The following is a 19,879-nucleotide window of genomic DNA, read 5'->3' as shown; positions in this document are numbered from 1 at the left end:
ACAAAAATAGATTCCTAGGAGAGTGTGATACAAGCCCGTCCAATTTCCAAATCCGCCCAGTGATCTCGTAGATTGATCAAGTTCCACGCCACAAACGACGGCGAAGAGACCAAGCGTCACGCGTCACGCCGCACCATTTACAGGTTGCATGTCGGATAAAGAAATGTACACGAGGCCCTCAGAGCCGTTCACGTACTGCTCAGCATGCCAGAGGTGGAGGTGCATGCGCGTGGCGAGGATTGCAAGGATGAGGATCTGAAAACTGTATATGCGTATTTGCCAGTAGAGACGCTGTCAGTAGGAATTTGCAATAGAATTGTGATGTACATACGCTTCAATGGCGGAGTATACGGCGAACATCTGAGAAATATCAATGTCTACATCTTATCGAAAGGTATTGCTTACGCACATCCCCGAGTAGTAGTGGCAGAAGAAAGTTCATGGCCGAGAAAACTGTTGAAACAGCGATGAGCGCGGAAATATGTGCAGGGTCTGACTCACGTAGACCACATGCATAGTAGAATATGTTATGCTTCACCAGTATGGCGAACAGAGGGCCCTTAACCAACCGCCATCGCTGTATAGCGCGTGTGATCGTGAGGCAGATCAGTCCTGAGAGTGTCAGTCAGTGTATGAGTCTGCAATGGATGCTCCAAGTTCCCGACTACATACCCACTTGAAACACAAACACAAGAACAAAAGGCAAGAATAATTGGAAACCTTGTGGGCTCTGGGAGCAACCTTGGACGCCTGGGACCGGGCCAATCGTGGCTGCGAAGGTGGGGTGAATACAGCGAATAGCGTAATGGTGGGGGAAATGAGAGCACAAACCATCAGGGAAAGGACCAGCGGGAGCCAAAATGCCGATGCATGATATGATGACTGCCTGACTGGTTCGTCAGACATGAGCTAGGGTGTGGAGTGCGTATGTGACTCACAAAATAGCCGGAGAGCACGGCTACGAGTACGATTCTCTTGTTGTTCCAGAGTGCATACGTCCTGAGAACAAAAAAGACTGGGTGAATCTGATCAGGAAGATACCTATATCGCGGGGTAAGGAGAGATACATTCAGAGAGAGCGAGTGATATCACTCCGAAATCTGTGAGAGGAAAGAGCAACGCCCGGTAAGGCTGTGCATGCAGCGTGGACTGTGCGCGTACATGCGAAAATATTGCTCAATATCTGGCAGTTCTAGCAAAGTCATACGGTAAGCGTCATCATCAGCGGAGGTCCGCTGCACATACCTTTGGCTCGTTTTTGGCCAAGGATACTGAAGCAAAGCATGTCAATTCATTATTGGGGGGGTGTGCAATGTTGGGAATGAACGTACACCATAGTTCCAAGAAAATAACGACAAATGGAATGTATCGTGTAATGATATAAAGGCCTTTTACCTTTGTCCAGCGTGATCGAAGTAGGAATGTCCACTTCCGAGTCGAACACCATATTATCAACATCCAAAGCGAGGCGTATCACAGAACAAGTGCATCACCTCTTCGTGAAGTGAACAAACAAAATCATAGGTCTACATAAGTTAGTTTAACGGTGGGCTGGAATAGATCAAGACGAGCCTACCCAGAATGTCGCCGTCGATACTGAACCGTCAGGTTAGAACGAGGAAGTAGTAGTTCAGATAGCACGTACTGTAAATGTACTGGTGACCACATGTTCGTTATCATCCTGCCTGCACATTAAGAAAGAACGCACCGCTAAGAATTGCAAATCCCTGGCCGCTCCGATGTCAGCAGCTGAATATTCCATCTGCATGCGCTCGAGAAGTAAAAAGCTCAAGTTTCACGCAAGCGCCTTTATATCTCTCTCATGAATAAGCTGGGAATCCATTAAGGGGAGGCTGTGAATACTGTTACTATTTGGCTGAACTTCTTGATCATAATGAATCCTCCGATCAGGTGATGTAATCACAGGATGCACTGGGCGGGGCGCTCAGCAGACATGTACACAGCTGATGACGGCACGAGACGATAAACCTAACCCTAAAACATGTAACTAGCCTTGTATGGTGTCTATGACTCTGGATACCTGTGCGAGATTCCTGGCACGTGCTCCAGTCACTCTACATGCCAAACTCAACCATTATAGCGGGATTGGGTAGATCTGTGGGCACATTGGCTTAGGCCCAGATGACTAGACGTGAGTTAGTTGCGAAATCGTTCACTAAGCAATATGTAAAACAAGGTTACCTGCTGCGCACAGGCATGATCGACTTACTCGCAAGTTGATACAAAAATTCCCAAGTCGTTGTGATAGTCCTTGGTTCTTGAAGGTTGCTTCTGAAAGGCTTGGTAAACCCCGGCTGTTTTAGATGTGAACTTAGCCGAAGAATTCGCGCGCGATAATGATATGTAAAACAGATTGATCTGGATTGATACAGAAATTAGTAATGGGTGGATGGGACTAAGAATACTGGCTGACGGCAAATCCAATCGTCATCATAATTCTGAGACGTGTTTGGTGCGGCTGGAAGGCATACCAACTCGCCAATATACTTGGTGGCCGTGACGTTTCCTGGAATTAAATGAAATCAAGGGATGCAGAGGATAAGAATTGCAGCCTGTGCAAGTAATTGCAAGGTGATAACGATAACGAATCCAGGATCCTCCCGAGAGAACCTGAAAGTTCGAAAGTTCTGCCCGTCCGCACCATCCGATAAAATAAGATCATGCTGAATGTGCTGCTGGTCGTCTCGCAAATATCCCTGACTTAACGCAAGAGATCATGTCCACATTTGCCTCATTGGCAATCGGCCTGAAGGACATATCATTCGCGAGGTTTTGTGCCGCCCAAATTTAGGCCAAATCCTGAAAAATAAATTCTGGATAGCCAAATTAGGGTTGGACTGAACGGCCGGACGGGACGGACGATTGGTTATTTCCAAATTTTTGGTATACACCGGGTACCTGTGGGTGAAACATGGTGGATTGCATGGCGGTGCTGTCCAATACAGCAAAGTAAACTTCTCGAGATCAAGGTGGGGTATCTCCCTACATCACCGAGTGATTCGCCAGTTGATCAAATCAACGACGTATCATAGATGATGATGGTCAACCCACTCGCGATGATGTATGTACGTACTAACAGGATAACAAGTCCATGCAGTGACATGGAAACCGTGTTAGTACGTAGTGATATCGAGGCTGTAGCCTGGGACTGGAGCGCTACTGGTTAATACTAGTTCTGCAGGTTTCGGACGATGTGAGTGATGCAGAAGCCAACTACGCCGTAGATTGGATACTATCTGGACGTTAGCAAGACACGGTATGCCTATTCTCGTACTTTATCGCAGGAGAAAGGGTGGAGGGTTGATACGATTGAGGAAACGATGTGACTGTACGTGATAGCGGTGCGGGGTGAACGTTTGAAAAGCGGATGAAACGTGATGGCGTGGGGTTATTAATTTATTTCTGAACATGCTCGGGGTTGATGATTACTCGAATGGGACTGGGGGCCGCTGGTGTCGGGTTTAGAACTGAGAATCGTGGTGGTGGAATCGAGCGAAGTCACTGACGGGGACGTCGGGAGACGGCGTCATAAAAAACGAAGTGAAAATTCCGGCTGCAATGGGCAAGCCAGGTCAAGGCTGGTGTCAAACAAGTTGATAGCTGGGCCTTTGATGTTCAGAAGGCCAGCTCCACGTGCGTACTCGGAGGAAAGCTGAGCCGTCATTAATGCAAGTCCGCACTGTTGGCCACATTGAATAGGTACCACGGTAAAACAATTGGTCGAATGTCGGGCAAGTTGGTTGACCGTGAGTGCCTGTTCTATGTCGGAGATTGAAGCAAGGGCGTGTCGTCGTCAAAACCTTATTCAATCCGACGGTGGGTCCCACGTGTTGGCTGCGCAGTTCTTAAGAACCCACGTTTTTCCGTTTAGTACTTTTTAGTTAGCTGTAACGTTGTCTTTCCTAATCCCGGCTCATTTCCTTCTTGCCATCATGTCGTCGTCTGCACCACAAGCGACGTTATCAACATCCCCAACGACAGTAGCACCCACAACTGCTGTAACATCACCCGGTACTAGTACTTCTACTCCTCCCACTACAACACCAAGTATTTCTTCTTCCCCTTCGTCTCCTCACAAATAATCAATCAGTACTGATTAATCATTAGCTACCAGCACTACTCCATCAACGACAACAACGCCCACATCGACGACCCCATCAACTTCAGCAACAACACCAGCTACAACTCCCACATCTTCCACATCTTCCACGACAACTGGCAGCAATGCACAAGCTTCAACTACCCCTGCATTCGCAAGTACCACTCCAACAACAACCTCCATGACATCTGTTGCGACTACAGTACCCGTCATTATTACGTTCGTCCTCTCATATCTCATTTCTTTCACAGTCCTTTACCCAATATACTAGCTCAACAAATTCACTCGGATCAACAATCGTCATCACAACAGAGATATCCACAACAACCTCAATCCCTGTCTCAACTTCCTCCTCGTCCACAAACAACTCATCAAACACCGGCCCAATCGTAGGTGGCGTAGTCGGTGGTATCGCCGTCATCGCCATCTTCGCCCTTATCATCTTCTGCTTACGCCGTCGCAGAAGGCGAGACGAGTTCGACGGCAACTTTGACCCCGATCATGTCATTTCTCACCCTTCAGGGGGCGGGACTCTCCCCCAAATCGACCTTGGCGAAGAAAATGAGATCACCCCTTACCCTGACCATGGTGCCAGCATGCGCCAATACGGAGAAAGCCCCTACCTAACTACCGGTGCTGCTGCCGGCGCAGCGGCAGCTGCGAGTATAAACCGCACAACTTCCCCACTCAGCTCTCCCTCCCAATACAGCGACACCGCCACCACTGCTGCCGAGGGGTACCCTTCTCAGGGCTTCATCCGCCCAGGCCCGGGCCAGTACCCCCAAGGCGGACCAAACATGTACACAATGCAGCAAGCAGACTGGCACAACCCACTCCCCCTCACATCACCCGCACCAAGCGTCAGCAACGCCTCCTCCAGCAGCCGTGCAATGAAGGAGAGAGAAGCTGCTGCTGGCCGTCAAGGCCTCGGCCTCGCTACTCAGCAAGAAGTCGACGGTGAGGGTTCTGGCGTTGTCCAGCACCAGGATGCAGGACAGGTGCATAGTGAAGAAGAAGGTGAACCGAGAGATATCCCCCCTGCGTATGACTCTATAAGGCAGTAGACTCATCCAGTGATTCCAAAAGGCGATATTTGAAGTGGAATATGTGATATTACCCTTGCCATGTTTCGATGGACACCACCTTTGGACGCTTATACGTATGTACAGTGCATTGTCATCGTCATCATGATCTTAGGCCCTGATCCCTTGTTTATCTTCGACATTAGTTGTCGTCGTACTATGTTTGGTGACTCTGGAGTCTGACTACTTGTTACTTACCAGCACATTTCATGTATGCATCGTCATCATGTTTTTGTTCATTCTTACGATACATCACTGCAAATTGCGTTTATAATCACCTCGCCGTTACGTTCACCCTATTGCGAGTAGCAAACATGTATAAACACATTCAGAACGTTCGAGTTTAGGTTGGACAACTTGCTTGGCTGCCACAAAAACCCATCATTCCTATCAACAAGGTCGCATGCAACACCCACTGCCCCGTTAACGGAGGTGATCAATGTTTGCTATCTACTATGAGATTTCAATACATTCATCAGTCCACTGTATACCCGTCGAACATCCATCTCCGCCATATCATCTACCTCGCCGCCTCCACGCCCAACTTCCGATTCCTTCGCCGCAGCACACAACGACGGAAATAGCTTCAAATGAGACGGGTCTTCGAGTTCGCGTGCAAGAGTTGGACGGATCATATGCATGCATCACCGGTAATAGTTCTGGGGTGCGTTCCTACCCACGGATAGATAAACGGATCTAGATCGAACTTCCAAATTCAATTGCAAAATTAATGCCGTTGTCATTGGCTTAATATGAATCGCAGACAAAAATACCGATGCGAAATGATGACATTAGTGGAGTGTTTTGCATCTGGGTGTCGATGGTATGCTTTGGGACTTTTTTGCATCTTTGAGATGTTGTGTCTCGTTGAGCGATATAGGATTACCTGAAAGGTGAGTTATTCATTTGGACTTTGCGTCGTTTTATTTGTTTGTTACATTCTGATGGTGTTGCCAGAACTTAGAAGAACGCGATTACCCGAGTCTGCCGATGTTCTGACCCTCAGGCTTATCGATAACCTCACCATCGATTGAACCTGTACAATTTGAAAAATATATATCGAGTTTTGCGCGTGTCCTGTTTACACATCGATTTTTACGGTGTCCAAGCGTTTCGCGCGTAGACTGTTTGACAGCATCACGACTCACATCTGTGTTGATTTGATCAAGAGAGTTCTCGTTTGTACTTGACTTCATGCGAAATAGTCACTTTGGTCAAATGCAGGAATGGATACCGCTCCCATGATGCTCATTTTGACGATGATGGAGGTTTACCTGATATGAACACCATCGTCTTATATCTACCAAAGTATCATCTACGATATGTCGTTGATTTGATTGCGAATCGCTGAGCGATGTACCCCACCTTGATCTCGAGAATATCCTTTGTTGTATTGGACAGCGCAATCCATGGCGTCTTCATCCACAAAGTACCCGAGGTCCGGGAAGGAGATCAAGTAATTTCATAGCCTTCTTCATAGCCTTCGAATTCCGACAGGATCCCGGATTCGTTATCTGTCTTCACGTAATCGATTGGTCTTCCAATTGATGGTGTGTATCCTCATGGAACGTTGGAACGTTACTGCCGTGTCTTGCACAGGCTGCAGCTCTTACCCTTCGGATCCCTTGGTTTGATCTGATTTCAGGGAACGTGACAGCCGCCACGTATATTGGAGACTTGGTATGCCTTCTACCCGCGTCAAGGCGCCCCGGAATTATGACGGTTAGATCTGCCGCCAGTATTCTCAGTCCCATTCACCCATTACTGATTCGTGTATCGAATCAGATAAATCTGCTTCACATATCATTATCGCGCTCGAATTCTTTGATTAAGCGTACATCTAAAATGGCCAGGATTCATCAAGCAACCTTCATATGTCGATCATGCCTATATACAGCAGGTAACGTTGTTTTGCATATTACCTCGTGGAGGATTTCTCAACCAACTCACGTTTAGTCATCTGGTACTAAGGTGGTGTGCCCATTACTGTACCCAACCCCGTGTACTTGAATACAAAACGGCGGTCGATCTATTCCTGCTGGAGCGGTGTATCCCGCGACTGCGTGCCTGCGTATTGCGAGAAAGACTGTCAAGGCAAGAAGTGGTGAAGAGCACCACGCTACGAGAAAGCCCGACAGACCCTCCGTGGATGATTGACCTACGGTGCTGCGTGGCCGCTCCTACCGGTATCCCCTACTACACTGCATTGCAACTAAAAATACACAATGCTCATAAAACAAGCGTGCTGGGGAAAGTCTGTCCTTCTCTAGTGCGTCGTGTCTCTGGATGGAGTACTTATGACTGACCGTCCTCTCAGCGAAATCACCCTACGTTTCCGACATCAGCTGTAAGATTTATCAAGTTGCGCCCCGCCTAGTGCATCCTGTGACTAATTGAAAGATTCGGCGTCATAATCATCAAGCTCAACCGAATAGTAACCATATTCACAGCCTCCCCTTGATAGGTTCCCAGTTCATTCATAAGAGAGATAAAAAACCGTGTGCGCGAAACTTGGGGTGTTTCCTTTCCGAGCGAATGCAGATGGCATATTCGGTCGACGACATCGCAGTGGCCAGGAATTTGCAATTCTTAGCAGTGCGTTCTTTCTTAATGTGAGGGCAGGATAATAACGAACATGTGGCCACCAGTACACTTGCAGTACGTGCTGCCTGAGCTGCTTCTTCCTCGTTCTAACCTGACGGTTCAGTGTCGACGGCGACATTCTGGGTAGGCCTGGGCTGATCTACTCCCGTCCACCGTTAAACTTGCTTATGTAGACCTATGATTTTGTTTGTTCACTTCATGAAGAGGTAGTGCACTTGTTCCGTGATACGCCTCGCTGTGGATGTTGATGGTGTTCGAAGTTGACATTCCTACTTCGATCGCGCAGGACAAAAGTGAAAGGCCTTTACATCATTGCACGATATGTTCCATTTGTCCTTATCATATTGGACCTATGTTGTACGTTCATTCCCGACACTGCATATCCCTCCGATAATGAATTGACATGCTTTGCTTCAGTGACCTTGACCCAAAACGAGAACCCCAAGGTATGTGCAGCGAGTTTCCACCGGCGACGCTTATTGTATGGCTTGCTAGAAATGCAAGATATTGGACAATATTTTCTCAAGTACGCGTACAGTCCATGCTACATGCACATCCTTACGAGCGTCGCTCTTTCCTCTGACAGTTTTCGGAATGATGTCACTCACTTTCTCTGAATGTATCTCTCCTTACCCCGCGACATAGATGTTCTCCTGATCAGATTTACCCAGGCTTTTTTATTCTCAGAACATATGCACTCTGGAACAACAATAGAATCGTGCTCGTAGCCATGCTGTCCGCCCTTTTTGTGAGTCACATGCGCACTCCACACCATAGCTCATGTTTGACGAGCCAATTAGGCAACCATTGTATCATCCATCAGCCTTTTGCTTGCCGGTGGTATTACCTCCGAAGGTTTGTCCTCTCACTTTCCCCTCATACTGTTCGCTATATTCATGTCACTTTCGTAGTCACGGCTAGCGCGATCTCAGGCATCCCAGGCTGCTCCCGGACCCCGCACGGTATCCGATTCTTGCCTTTTATGCTCACTTTTGTATGCCAACTGGGTATGTAGTCGGAAATCAGAGTGCATACATTGCAGACTCACCCTGACTGGCGCTCTCTTCAGGACTGGTCTGCCTCACGATCATATCCGTTATACAGAGCTGGCGGTCGGCCAAAGGCCCTCTGTACGCCATGCCGGTGAAGCATAATATATTCTACTATGCATGTGGTCTACGTGAGTCAGGCCTTACATATGTCTTCGTGCTCATCAGTGATGACTACCGTTTCAAAAGTCTTCTCGGCCGTGAATATTCTTTTTTCAGCGCCGCTTTTAGATGTGCGTGAACAATACGAGTCTTTGACACGACGTAATCATTTATGTTTCGCAGATGTATCCTGTATACTCTTCACTCGGAGGGTATGCACGTCACATTTCTATTGCGAATTCCTACTGACAGCGTCTCCAAATGCGCATATACAGTATGCAGATCTTTATTCTTGCGATCCTCGCCACGCGCATGCACCTCCACCTCTGGCATGTTGAGCGGCACGTGGATGGCTCTGAGGCCCTCGTGTGCATTTCTATTGAGATATGAATTCATGAGCAGGCCAATCACGTGAATGACGACGACGAGAAGCACCAGGATCTTTGCAATCGCATATGCATGCAGATGACACAGGCAGTTGTGAGGTAAATTCATCTTCCACAAGGGTATCAAACAGGCAATGTACAGTGCTATTGAATATACACAAGTGTTGCAAATGATGTCGAACAGCGAGGATTTCGCCAAAGGAGGAAAAGTAGAGAATGAGATAGAGTTAAATACGTGTCAATGAGATTCATATTGGTGTTGCCATGCACAATATTCGACGAAGGCTTCTGACGAGTGTTGCACAGCTAACACCAAGATGATACGGTCTTTATCGCGTCCAATGTTTTCAAACCAAATGTGACATTCCATCGTCACGGTCAACTGCCTGACTATCAATTAAACTCCTCATTGATAGCTCTTCTTCGTCAGATGTGGTGCTCGCAAAACAAACATCTATCATGCCCGCGCGACGTAAGTTAGCTTCCGTCGGATGTTCCACATTTTGCAAAGCTTCGTGGACAGGTGCTGAATGATAACCCAACCATAAGAGTTGCAGTGCGCCTGCATTTGGGATGGGAGCCTGACTGTTGCGGGATGCATGAAACGCTCTTGTTGTGTGTAGAGCCAATCCCAACATGATCACCGACGCAGAGGTCGCAAACAGCAACTAGAATCAAATTCAACAAACTATCATTGCGTAGATAGCGTTGCGAACTTACAGGAAGAAGGGTGATCTATAACATGTATGCATCAGTCAAATGGAAAGAGGTTCTGTGCAGTTAATACTGACATTCAGGCGTAGGGCGATCACCTCCTCATAGGCAAGGGCCGTCCCATTGCCAGGTTGAATTCCTCCATCCATTCGCCCTGCTGAGTTGGTGACACAGCGTGAGTAATAACAGAGCCATGCATACTAGTACGATCCCTCACCCATCCAAGTGACTTGTGCAACTGTTTGCGCAATAGCGGCTTCTAGTTTATCCCGGCTCAAGGTGAAATTAGAAACGGGAGGTTGGTCCCAGTCGGTGGACGATTGGAGATATTGAGCTGAGAGATCCAATCCTACCAATGACATTATAGACCTAGAATAAAAGACCATGGGTAAGGCATCGTGGCAGTATAATAGTAAAAGTAAGGTCTGAACTCATCCACAATCGAGGGCTCGCTGGTATAGTCAGATTGATCTATAAATTGATACCCGCTACCGCCTGCAATGGAAAGAATGTAACCAACCTGGTGTAGACAACGGATCATTGAACTTCGGTAACCACCAGAAACAGGTGGTGTTTAACGCACATTTTCTGACCAGTCGGTAGATGTCCACTGAAGCGTTTCCTCCCATTGCGTGGATGGCTGCGGGACAGGCATGGGATTCTCTAGAGTGTTGGTTTGCGTGTCGATAACTACTGTGGCGTTGTTGGTTGACAGTGAGCATTGCATAAAATAGACTTCAATAGTCTGGTTCACAGCTGCAAAAAGATTCGTTATGGTGGTTATATTCCAAAAGGCAAACGCACCTGGACATACCCAAATCGCCGGTACCGCAACCTCCTTTTGGACTGAAGGCTCGATCTCCAACAAGGTAGAGACCATTAACAAGACGGCAGGCGGTGCGAAACTCTGAGACTAATGTAGGACAGCCGCTGATTAGTTTCAGGCTAAGCACTAAAAACCTTGGCACAAACCATATTGACCGACGGACCGCCGCCATATTGAAGTACTCGTATCTGGTCTGTCCCTGTAGGTGTTTTAAATATGATGGAATAACATTTCACACTATGTTCACGTACAGGGGGAAGATCCAATCATTTCCATAACATTTCCATTACCAAGCGGAGCAATTGCTGTGTTATTTCGAGAGTATGTGACATTTGGAAGTAATCCGCAACTCGAGGTTACCGTCGTTGCATTCACCGTTGCACGTCCAACTACAGAGCTCGTTTGCAGGGTGTCATAGACTGTATTATTGGATATCCCTGCAGAGAGAAATCCAGGAAATCGACTGATAGCCGGTAGAGATGCAGTCATAGCTACCGGATTCTCCGAGACCCTACTTGATATATCTACCCATCCTAGTGTTGTTGAAATATTGGTTGTCATAGAAGAATTGAATGTTTGAAATTGTAGGAGAGTGGAAGAGGTGACATGCAGCACAGAGATGCATACAAGGTAGGTTGTCACAGCAGTGGTCGCCCACAACGATGCAGGGACACGTGTTTGTTTCCAGACATTGATGAGTGCGGAACCAAGGCCTGCCCATGCGTTGGAGATGTCGTGTATGGTAGTTAATTTCAGACGGCGCACAAGTGCCCTCGATATCGCAAGCCGTTGGGTAAGGAAGACCAGGACAGCTGTGTAGAGCTGGACGAAGCCCATCATTAATGGTGTATCAGTAAGAGAACAGCGAACACACCGTGTAAAATGCTTGTAGTGAAGCACTTAATACCACGGGCCAAAAATTAGTGTTCGTGAGCGTGAATCGGAGAGTCACATGGTGTTCCCAGCGATATATATAAGACACGACAAGCGCAATATGTATCATGACCAACATGCCATGTAACACATAACATGTGCGTGCAGAAAATGATCCGCTTTCGTTTTCTGCGGGATTTCTCGAGCGAATCATCCAGGATGCCGGAGCAGAGTAGCAATAGTTAACATACCGAACCTTGTCCCTGGCAGCTGCATTACAGGATGCTCGCCGTTCGGGGGTGAGACTTGATGAAAATGACTAGTTTTCGAAGGGAAGAGATAGCACTAATCTGCGATGAAGGTGAGCGAAGGAAGCTATCATTCGGTTCTCTCTCGGTTCCTTCGAACAACTTCAAACCCTGAGCACACAAAGTCCGACGGACCTCACGTCATTCACATTTGCGCAGATTCAGTAGCCTATAATGACTTGCTCAGCCAGTACGTCTGAATCTAATCGGCGCGTTATCTCTATGATATTCATTTTAACAGCATTCAAATGTCCTTCATGTGTCCTTTCCATTTGGCAATGACATTCCCGGTCTCGATGTTTGTCCTACAACCTCACAGTACTGTCCCGTCCTTGCAACAGTTTGGCCGCTTTGAGATAATAATGTCCACTGTACTCAACTCCCTAGGTCCCAAAGTCGAAGTGAGCCGTCATATGAACATATGATGATGCGCTGCCCGCCGGACAAGTGCGCAACGCCAAGTACGTAATTTGTATGGTCTCGCATCGTCTTGCGGGGGGTTAATTCTGACGCACTTTTCATCTTGGTAGGTGGAGAAGGCATGGTGGACGTTTGGGATCTCAATCAAGGAAATCGTGACTACGTGCAAGAGCAGTTCGCCCCGGTCTCCTTCGAATTAAAGCGGGCTTTTGTTGCCTTGCAAACGCTAAGATTGTTGGTGGGTCTATGATATCAACTGAATCCATGTCAATAGACATGCATAAGCATTACTCACGAGAGCGATAAAAACGCACAGGAAGACTTCGGGACGTTGTATGCAGGACGATTTCGCTGTTTGTCCTTCAAAACTTGCAGATCTCCATGAGTATCCTTGACGCCGCTCTGTAAGAACTCCTCGTTTCACCTATTCACCCAGAATGTAACTCACAGCAAGCCCCACTCAGACGGATCAGGCACAGATTTACTCCACGCAAGAACGAGTGGAGCGGGTAGTTGGTAGCTGAGACAGTGAACGTTTAATTTTGGGTCGAGGGAGTTGCCCAAGTTTCTGTTTGGGCCGTCTGTTAGGTACGTACTCCGTGCCTTATCACTATGTTTTTTTCGCAGTTTCGTAGTATTTTGCAGCACCCCGGGCCACGACTATGCCACGTGCGCCATCCTAGCTCTATTTGGCCCTTGACTTTTCGATCGTTTGATTCATCTCCACTCCATGCATTTTCTTCCAGCCTATCTATATCGGACCCCATTCGGAGGACGGTGTTGCGCGTTTCTCTGCATCACACAGGAAACATGTATTAGTGGTTTAATGACGAGCAACTACATTTTATACAGTCACGTGCTAAGCTATCTTGCTCGAAGTTTAAGTCTATGGCATCGTCCAGAACGGCGATCTGTCACCATATGGTAGTGTCAGATATCTTGATGGAGCCGGTCAGTGACTCGGAAATGAGCTTTTTATCGTCCAGGTTAAGCTCCAAACTGAACAATTTTGTTTGATTGTGGTGACCCATTCGCCTGTCTTTGCCATCCCATATTTTGATTGCATCTCGTTCGCAGGTCGCAATTATTGTTGCTTCGGGTGAGCAGCTTACCATGTCCCATATTTATAAATCCGTTATATAATCCGCTCACCACTCGTTCACCATCTAGACTCCAGCATATTGACTTCACAAATTTAGAGTGCCCTTTCTACCTGACGGCAACTTTCCTCGTCTCACTGTCCCACATTGCTTGAAGCTGTGGCTACACACGCGTAAATCTGGACGTCACAAGTCCCGTCGTGTCATCCATACGCAACTCGATCAAATACTGAAAACTTGAATTTGAATTTGAATTTGAACACGTGACATCAAGTGACTTGGGTATAGTTCACCCCTGTTCTCCTCCTATACAGTCAACCCATCAGATCCCTCCTTCAGTACACATATGTCTTATCCGACATCAGTAACTGCTGTTCCGATAACAACATCGCCAACCACATCAGCATCCCCGACTACTACTTTCGCCTCTTCGACATCTTCCGTGAGCAGCAGCAATGCCCCAACATCAACTACCCCTGTAACGACTGGAACAACTCCAATTGCAACCTCCATGACCTCTGTGGCAACTGCATTACCCACTACGATTACGTTTGTCCTCTTTTATCTCGATTTTTCTACAGTTGTTCACCTGATCTACCAGATCGAAAAATTCATACGGATCAACAGCTGTCATCACCACAGAGATGTCCGCAACTACCTCTGTCCCTGTCCCCACTCCATCCCCCGTAAACAACTCATCAAACACCGGCGCAATCGTAGGTGGCGTTGTCGGTGGTGTCGTCGTCATAATCGCCCTCCTTGGGCTCTTCTTCTGCTTACGCCGGCGCAGAAGGCGAAATGAATTTGACGGGAACTTGGACCCCGATCATCTCGTTTCCCATCCCTCAGGGGGCAGAGCCCAGCCCCAGATCGACCTCGGCGAAGAAAACGAGATCACCCCCTTACCTTACCCTGACCATAACAGAAGCATGCGTCAATATGGAGAAAGTCCGTTCCAACCTGCGGGTGCCGCCGCCAGCGCAGGTATTCACAGCACAACCTCCCCACTCAGCTCTCCCTCGCAATACAGCGACACTGCCACCTCCCCCGGCGAGGGGTACCCCTCTCAGGGCTTCGTACGCCCAGGCCCGAGCATGTACCCAATGCAGCAAGCAGGCTGGCACACCCCGCGCCCACTTACATCACCCGCTCCAAGAGTCAGCAATGCATCTGCATCTTCTTCCGGTCACGGGATGAAAGAGCGAGGAGCCGCTGCTACAGCTGGCCGTCAGGGGCTCGCTCTACCTACACAGCAAGAGGTTGACGGTGAGGGGTCTGGCGCTGTTCAGCACCAGGATGCGGAACAGGCGCCTAGTGAGGAAGGAGAACCGATAGATGTTCCGCCTGCATATGAGTCTATAAGGCAGTAGACTCGTCGCATGCATGCACGCAGGGATCCCGATGAACGTTCTCTTGTAAGAATGCATTGTAACTTTGACTTTTAGACGTAGTTGTCCCCACTGAGAGAGGGGCAGGTGAGCGCAAACAGAAAAAAGAGCTTCGAGATATAGCAAGTCGTGTCATACACAAGTGCCCTATAAGAGGGAGGGAAGTTCACGCTAAGATAACTGATACCGCTTTACAGCTGTGCCATTCGGACGGGAGGCCGCGTACTTTGAAGAATCGCATGATGATTAACTCCGAATCAAAACACCAAGAACACAGATACCAGCACCACTAATTGTACGTCGGCCAAAACCTGGGCTAGAAAGGAACGAAAACGTGCACGGGGAGAATGAATCATACTTACCGAGACATATAACACCAGTGGCAATATTAATGATATTGGTGAGCATTTACTTGCGTAACACTTCAACCAAATCGTAGATCGGGCTTATCCAAGCAGTGAAGACGCCTTCAACATTGATGCATACGTTGACATGACGTTGTGTGAAATCATCGAGATGGACAATCAACTTGGCCTTGGCTTTGTCGATCCTTCCGATGACCAAAATCGCTAGATTTAAACATGTGATGGATTAAGATGTCGAATATCGAGGACAGAAGGGTACTAGTATGAGCTGGATGTTACAGGTGCCAATTCGGCCACTGGTGTTTGCACGACCACACTATGGTCGCTAGCAGATTGATGATAAGTTGGAGAAGGAGCAGGGTAGTGTGATAAGCCATGACAGGCATCGAAAACGGGTGACTCAGCGTGAGGAGCCTTCCAACTGGAGCATAGCACTGGCAGAACGTCGTGTAGGAAGTCAGTTCAGAAAATGATCAGTTCAGCTAGCCTGTGTTGCCCATGTATGAGAGGGCTGAGAGATGCTGTATGCTTTGCGTAGCTTGATGATATTGGGCTCTTTCATCCCAGCGCGTGTGGCTGCTGTGTAGAATGCGGACGTATGACTGACATCGATTCCTTGAGAATAGTACTTTTCCCGATGAATGAGACCAGCCCTACGACCGTGTTGTGTGGATAATCTTGACAATGTACTGTCGTTCATGAACGTTCAGAACGTTCATGTGCACGTGCGCGTCATGATCGATAGAATCGTCGATATAAGGTTTCAAACTCCGTCCGGGTTAGACCTAACCACGGAAATCTACGACGTCGTCTCGTGTTGTTCGATCTTGATATCGCTGATCTGAGGCTTACAAGTAACCAGTTTGGGGATATCAATGAGCTACAACCTGTGAGCCCCTCAAATTTCAAATTCGGAGAGCAACGGATAACTTTCTGGGTGCTAGTGTGTAAAGCATACCCTGCAAAGGGCTGTGTGAACTAAGATAACCTGACAGCGTCGCTGGACCTCCAAACATGTCCAAGTCAGACACGCTGTGCATTTGCCAGAAAGAAGGCATGCTGGAGCAGCAGTGAAATTGTCAGATTGGCTTTATTCTGTTTTAACAGCCCTCATTTCTGACAATGCCTAGTTTCCTGCAAGGTTCTCGTTGTTCTTTGATCAACAAACGCGTCCACCGCAAGCGCAAGACCATTTATTCATAGAATGCGTATAGTCAGGGGTGCCTCCGACACCATCATTTATCTACACAGGTACATCAATGCTACGAACAACTAAAATCAAATTTTGGCGAGGTACCTCTGGTGCTCAATCGTTCGAATTAACACCTGCAGCGAAATATGGATGGATCCCTCGAACATGCTCAACCGTCCTGCATACTACTAGTTTCCTTCTAATTCATTTATCAACCTCCATGTCGGCCACCCGGAATTCGCCAGTGACCAGATCGTTGAGGCCCATCAGTGAAATTAAGACTGGTCCACCTCGCTGACCTACTGACCATTTTGCATTACCACATCTCCAACTTGAGAGATTCCTTTATCAATCCAAATCAGTCTGCTTGATGTGGACGAGAATATGTTAGCTCTTCAGTACTAGTAGGACTCTCAGTGCGCTTTACGTATCATCGTAGCGCGCATATTAAAGTGACCTCATCTCCGAAGAATCGTGCGTCTGAAATGGCTAGGGTTGATCAAAAAGAAGTTGAACCTTGTAGACACGAGACCCCAAAAGCACCAGGAGCCGAGTAGACGACCTTCAAGAATCGTGGATCATATCATAGTCTCCTCCAATCAGACCGTTACTAACAAAATGACATGACTTATGAGCACACGCAAGTTACTCAAGTTACTCAAGTTGAACTGTGTTGTTCAAGCCTAATTGGATATATTAGTAGGTGTGTTTACTCTGAATAGACTCGGAGTACTTATGGTCATCTTCTCAGCAAAACTACTGAACGCTTCTAGTGCCAACTGCAACTTTACCATCAAGTTACGCCCCGCCTGCTGCGGCCTGTGATCATGCCCCGATCAAGATCGTCAAGCTAAGCCGAATGTTGTCCTTAAATTAAGGTTTAGACCCCGTCTTGATTTTTGTTAAAAGAGTTACTTAAGAACTTCGGCGCATGATGAGCGCGTGAAGCTCTCTTTTTACCTCGAACGAATACAGATGGAATACTCGGCTGACGAGATCGCAGCGGCCAGGAGTCTACAGTACTTGGCGGTGCGTCGCTTTCTTAACACGATGGCAAGGCAATAACAGACATACCACGGACCACTAGTACATATGCAGTGCGTACTGTTTGAATTACTTGTTCCGTGTTCTAACGTGACAGCTCAGCGTCAATGGCGACATTCTGGGTAAGCTTATTCCGATCGATCGATCCCGTCCGTTGTTAAACTCACTTATGCAGACCTATGATTATGTTTGTTCACTTCACGAAGAGGTGATACACTTGCGCTGCGATATGCCTCGGCTCAAATATTGACAACATGCTGTTCAAAGTGGAAGTTCCTGCGTCGGTCGCACTGGACGAAGGTGAAAGTCCTTTATATCATTGCGCGATATGTCCCCTTTTTATTCATCATCACGGACATATATCGTATGTTTAATCCCAGCATACATCTACGCATATCGAATTGACACGTTATGTTTCAGTGAATTTCTCCCCGAGCGAGAACCCCAAAGTATGTGAATGTGTAGCGGAATTACCTACCCGTCGATGAATGATACTGATTGCATGACATCTCCAGAAATGCAAGATACTGGTCAATATTTACTCAAGTACGTGTATGGTACATGCTACATGCACGTCCTTGCCGAGCGCTGCTCTTTCCTCTTACAGGTCTCGGAGTGATATCGCTCACTTGTTCTGAATGTATCTCACCTTCCTCTGCAGCATACACGTGCTTCTGATCCGATTCTTCCAGGCTTTTTTGTGCTCAGGACATATGCGCTTTGGAACGGTAATAGGATTGTGCTTGTAGCCATGCTGTCTACCCTTTTTGTGAGTCCCATACCCTCCTCACACCTGATCCTATGGTTGATGAATCAGCCAGGCTATCATTGTATCGTTCATTGGCATTTGTTTTAGCGCTATTGCTACCTCTTATGGTCTATGCTCTTATTTTCCCCACTACTATTCGCACATATTCACTCTACCTCACAGTTACGACTAGCGCGGTCCCAGGCATCACAGGCTGCTACCGGAGTTCAACCAGTGTCCAATTCTTCATGCCGTTTCTTCTCTTGCTTGCCTTTCAACTTGGTATGTCACTGGGAACATGGAGCATACACGATACATTACAGAGACGCAATGGCTGACGCTCTCCCCAGGACTGTTCATACTAACACTTATACGTGCCTTCCAGACCTGGAGAACGTCCAACGGCGGTATGCACACCGTTCTGATGAAGCATAACATATTCTACTATGCATGCGGTCTGTGTGAGTCGGCACTTCCACATATTTCTGTCCTCATCAGTGATGATTATCGTCTCGAAAGTTCTCTCGGCCGTGAATGTCCTTGCGCCAGTAATGTTTTCTGATGTGTGTAAACGCCCCTATACCCGTCGATAGGATCGGGTCACTGATGTTCCGCCCACCCAGCCCGCATATTACTCCCTCCTCGAAGAGTACGCGCCTCCAACTTCTGTTTCAAATTTCTACCGATGACACCCCTACAGTTTGCAAGCCTTTGTCCTTGCGATCCTCGCCACGCGCATGCACCTCCATCTCTGGCATATCGACCGGGACGTGCACGGCTCCGAGATCCTCGCGTGTATTTCTATGTCCGACATGTCATCTGGGGACCGTACGATCACTACGTTGTGACGTCTAGTCGTATGCCTCATTCATTGTCGTTCATGGAGCAAAATTTAGACTATGAAATGACTGGTCAGGAGTGGCTTGGCGTGATGAGAACCTTTCCGTTTTGAATTTTGATATCGCAGAGCCGACGCTACACCAACTGTCTGTAGATGTTCATGATCAATGAGGGAAACTCCCGTCCGTTGCAATATGTTCTAGGATTCCTCCCCACCACACTCACCCCATCCACGGACTTACTCTTTGTAGATCTCTTTTCCTGCAGTGAGCCCCAGGGTTCACACACTAAGATGCAAACGGGCTCTGCCGACTCGTATACTTCTCCAGCGTGCGGCGTGGGATGACATTTCGTAGGTCATTGATCCATGCACTACTATCGGTTACTATCATTCCGTTACGGTCCACCATTCCATGAATTTTGTCTACAGCACTCAATGTTAAAGCAATTGCTTAGCTACTTCACTAAGTATATTCTACATACTATTGTAGCATGTTCCAAGTGAAAAAAATCAAATCCATTAAGAAATGATGGAGATTGTGTTTTCAGCGTGACAGCAGCAAAAATCACGGATCGGTGTCACCTGCTGAAGCTGCTGATGTTGGATATTGAAATTAACAGCGTGTTTCAATGCAGCTGCAATCCGTCACCCATGAGCACTGCACTGAGCTAGGCTCAATCGCTATGCCATGGGTTGCTGCCAAGGCAAGCTGGTGGT

General features: G+C 47.6%; 6 protein-coding genes across 6 annotated transcripts; 4 read left to right on the top strand and 2 right to left on the bottom strand.

Moving 5' to 3' along the window:
• Positions 1 to 637: 637 nt before the first annotated feature.
• Positions 638 to 1,962, bottom strand: BJ212DRAFT_145147 (uncharacterized protein). The gene is made up of 10 exons (XM_041338829.1): positions 1,709 to 1,962; positions 1,646 to 1,655; positions 1,577 to 1,596; positions 1,494 to 1,526; positions 1,332 to 1,428; positions 1,246 to 1,271; positions 1,162 to 1,192; positions 1,068 to 1,100; positions 939 to 1,015; positions 638 to 890 (listed from the first exon to the last, which is right to left on the bottom strand). Exons 1-10 carry the CDS (start codon positions 1,766 to 1,768, stop codon positions 834 to 836), a joined length of 444 nt encoding a protein of 147 aa, XP_041185786.1. The 5' UTR covers positions 1,769 to 1,962; the 3' UTR covers positions 638 to 833.
• A 1,820-nt stretch (positions 1,963 to 3,782) lies between these two features.
• Positions 3,783 to 5,184, top strand: BJ212DRAFT_1488213 (uncharacterized protein; the record flags this gene model as incomplete). Its single annotated transcript, XM_041341355.1, has 4 exons — positions 3,783 to 3,837; positions 3,907 to 4,068; positions 4,129 to 4,322; positions 4,372 to 5,184. 4 exons carry the CDS (start codon positions 3,783 to 3,785, stop codon positions 5,182 to 5,184), a joined length of 1,224 nt encoding a protein of 407 aa, XP_041185785.1.
• A 2,474-nt stretch (positions 5,185 to 7,658) lies between these two features.
• BJ212DRAFT_144962 (uncharacterized protein) lies at positions 7,659 to 9,519 on the top strand. Its single transcript, XM_041338722.1, has 15 exons — positions 7,659 to 7,797; positions 7,851 to 7,860; positions 7,910 to 7,929; positions 7,980 to 8,012; positions 8,067 to 8,163; positions 8,224 to 8,252; positions 8,302 to 8,332; positions 8,393 to 8,425; positions 8,478 to 8,554; positions 8,607 to 8,661; positions 8,718 to 8,813; positions 8,876 to 8,986; positions 9,045 to 9,088; positions 9,141 to 9,169; positions 9,233 to 9,519. The coding sequence occupies exons 1-15, from the start codon at positions 7,738 to 7,740 to the stop codon at positions 9,345 to 9,347; spliced, it is 840 nt and encodes a 279-aa protein (XP_041185784.1). The 5' UTR covers positions 7,659 to 7,737; the 3' UTR covers positions 9,348 to 9,519.
• On the bottom strand, positions 9,507 to 11,720 carry BJ212DRAFT_1581685 (uncharacterized protein; the record flags this gene model as incomplete). Its single annotated transcript, XM_041342310.1, has 9 exons — positions 9,507 to 10,011; positions 10,064 to 10,074; positions 10,131 to 10,214; positions 10,275 to 10,426; positions 10,489 to 10,577; positions 10,641 to 10,813; positions 10,862 to 10,970; positions 11,030 to 11,082; positions 11,135 to 11,720. 9 exons carry the CDS (start codon positions 11,718 to 11,720, stop codon positions 9,691 to 9,693), a joined length of 1,578 nt encoding a protein of 525 aa, XP_041185783.1. The 3' UTR covers positions 9,507 to 9,690.
• A 1,812-nt stretch (positions 11,721 to 13,532) lies between these two features.
• Positions 13,533 to 14,954, top strand: BJ212DRAFT_1581684 (uncharacterized protein; the record flags this gene model as incomplete). The annotated part of the gene is made up of 4 exons (XM_041342309.1): positions 13,533 to 13,583; positions 13,665 to 13,866; positions 13,924 to 14,133; positions 14,186 to 14,954. The coding sequence occupies exons 3-4, from the start codon at positions 13,931 to 13,933 to the stop codon at positions 14,952 to 14,954; spliced, it is 972 nt and encodes a 323-aa protein (XP_041185782.1). The 5' UTR covers positions 13,533 to 13,583; positions 13,665 to 13,866; positions 13,924 to 13,930.
• A 2,726-nt stretch (positions 14,955 to 17,680) lies between these two features.
• BJ212DRAFT_1488209 (uncharacterized protein) lies at positions 17,681 to 19,169 on the top strand (the record flags this gene model as incomplete). The annotated part of the gene is made up of 13 exons (XM_041341354.1): positions 17,681 to 17,695; positions 17,749 to 17,781; positions 17,841 to 17,937; positions 17,994 to 18,022; positions 18,089 to 18,119; positions 18,181 to 18,213; positions 18,266 to 18,342; positions 18,395 to 18,449; positions 18,505 to 18,603; positions 18,672 to 18,782; positions 18,841 to 18,884; positions 18,945 to 18,970; positions 19,022 to 19,169. The coding sequence occupies 13 exons, from the start codon at positions 17,681 to 17,683 to the stop codon at positions 19,167 to 19,169; spliced, it is 798 nt and encodes a 265-aa protein (XP_041185781.1).
• Between the last annotated feature and the right edge of the window lie 710 nt (positions 19,170 to 19,879).

This window comes from Suillus subaureus (genome assembly GCF_016647635.1).
Source record: "Suillus subaureus strain MN1 chromosome Unknown BJ212scaffold_132, whole genome shotgun sequence".
NCBI lineage: Eukaryota > Fungi > Basidiomycota > Agaricomycetes > Boletales > Suillaceae > Suillus > Suillus subaureus.
This window is presented reverse-complemented; position numbering and strand designations above follow the sequence as displayed.

What these genes read in the sequence shown, in the direction of transcription:
- BJ212DRAFT_145147 (XM_041338829.1), bottom strand. Translation starts at nt 1,768, where the DNA reads ATGCAGATGGAATATTCAGCTGCTGACATCGGAGCGGCCAGGGATTTG. An exon ending in TTTGTTCACTTCACGAAGAG is followed by an intron (nt 1,429 to 1,493) that starts GTGATGCACTTG and finishes TCGACTCGGAAG; the next exon opens with TGGACATTCCTACTTCGATC. An exon ending in ATCACTCGCTCTCTCTGAAT is followed by an intron (nt 1,016 to 1,067) that starts GTATCTCTCCTT and finishes AGATTCACCCAG; the next exon opens with TCTTTTTTGTTCTCAGGACG.
- BJ212DRAFT_144962 (XM_041338722.1), top strand. Translation starts at nt 7,738, where the DNA reads ATGCAGATGGCATATTCGGTCGACGACATCGCAGTGGCCAGGAATTTG. An exon ending in TATCATATTGGACCTATGTT is followed by an intron (nt 8,164 to 8,223) that starts GTACGTTCATTC and finishes GCTTTGCTTCAG; the next exon opens with TGACCTTGACCCAAAACGAG. An exon ending in TTTCAGCGCCGCTTTTAGAT is followed by an intron (nt 9,089 to 9,140) that starts GTGCGTGAACAA and finishes TATGTTTCGCAG; the next exon opens with ATGTATCCTGTATACTCTTC.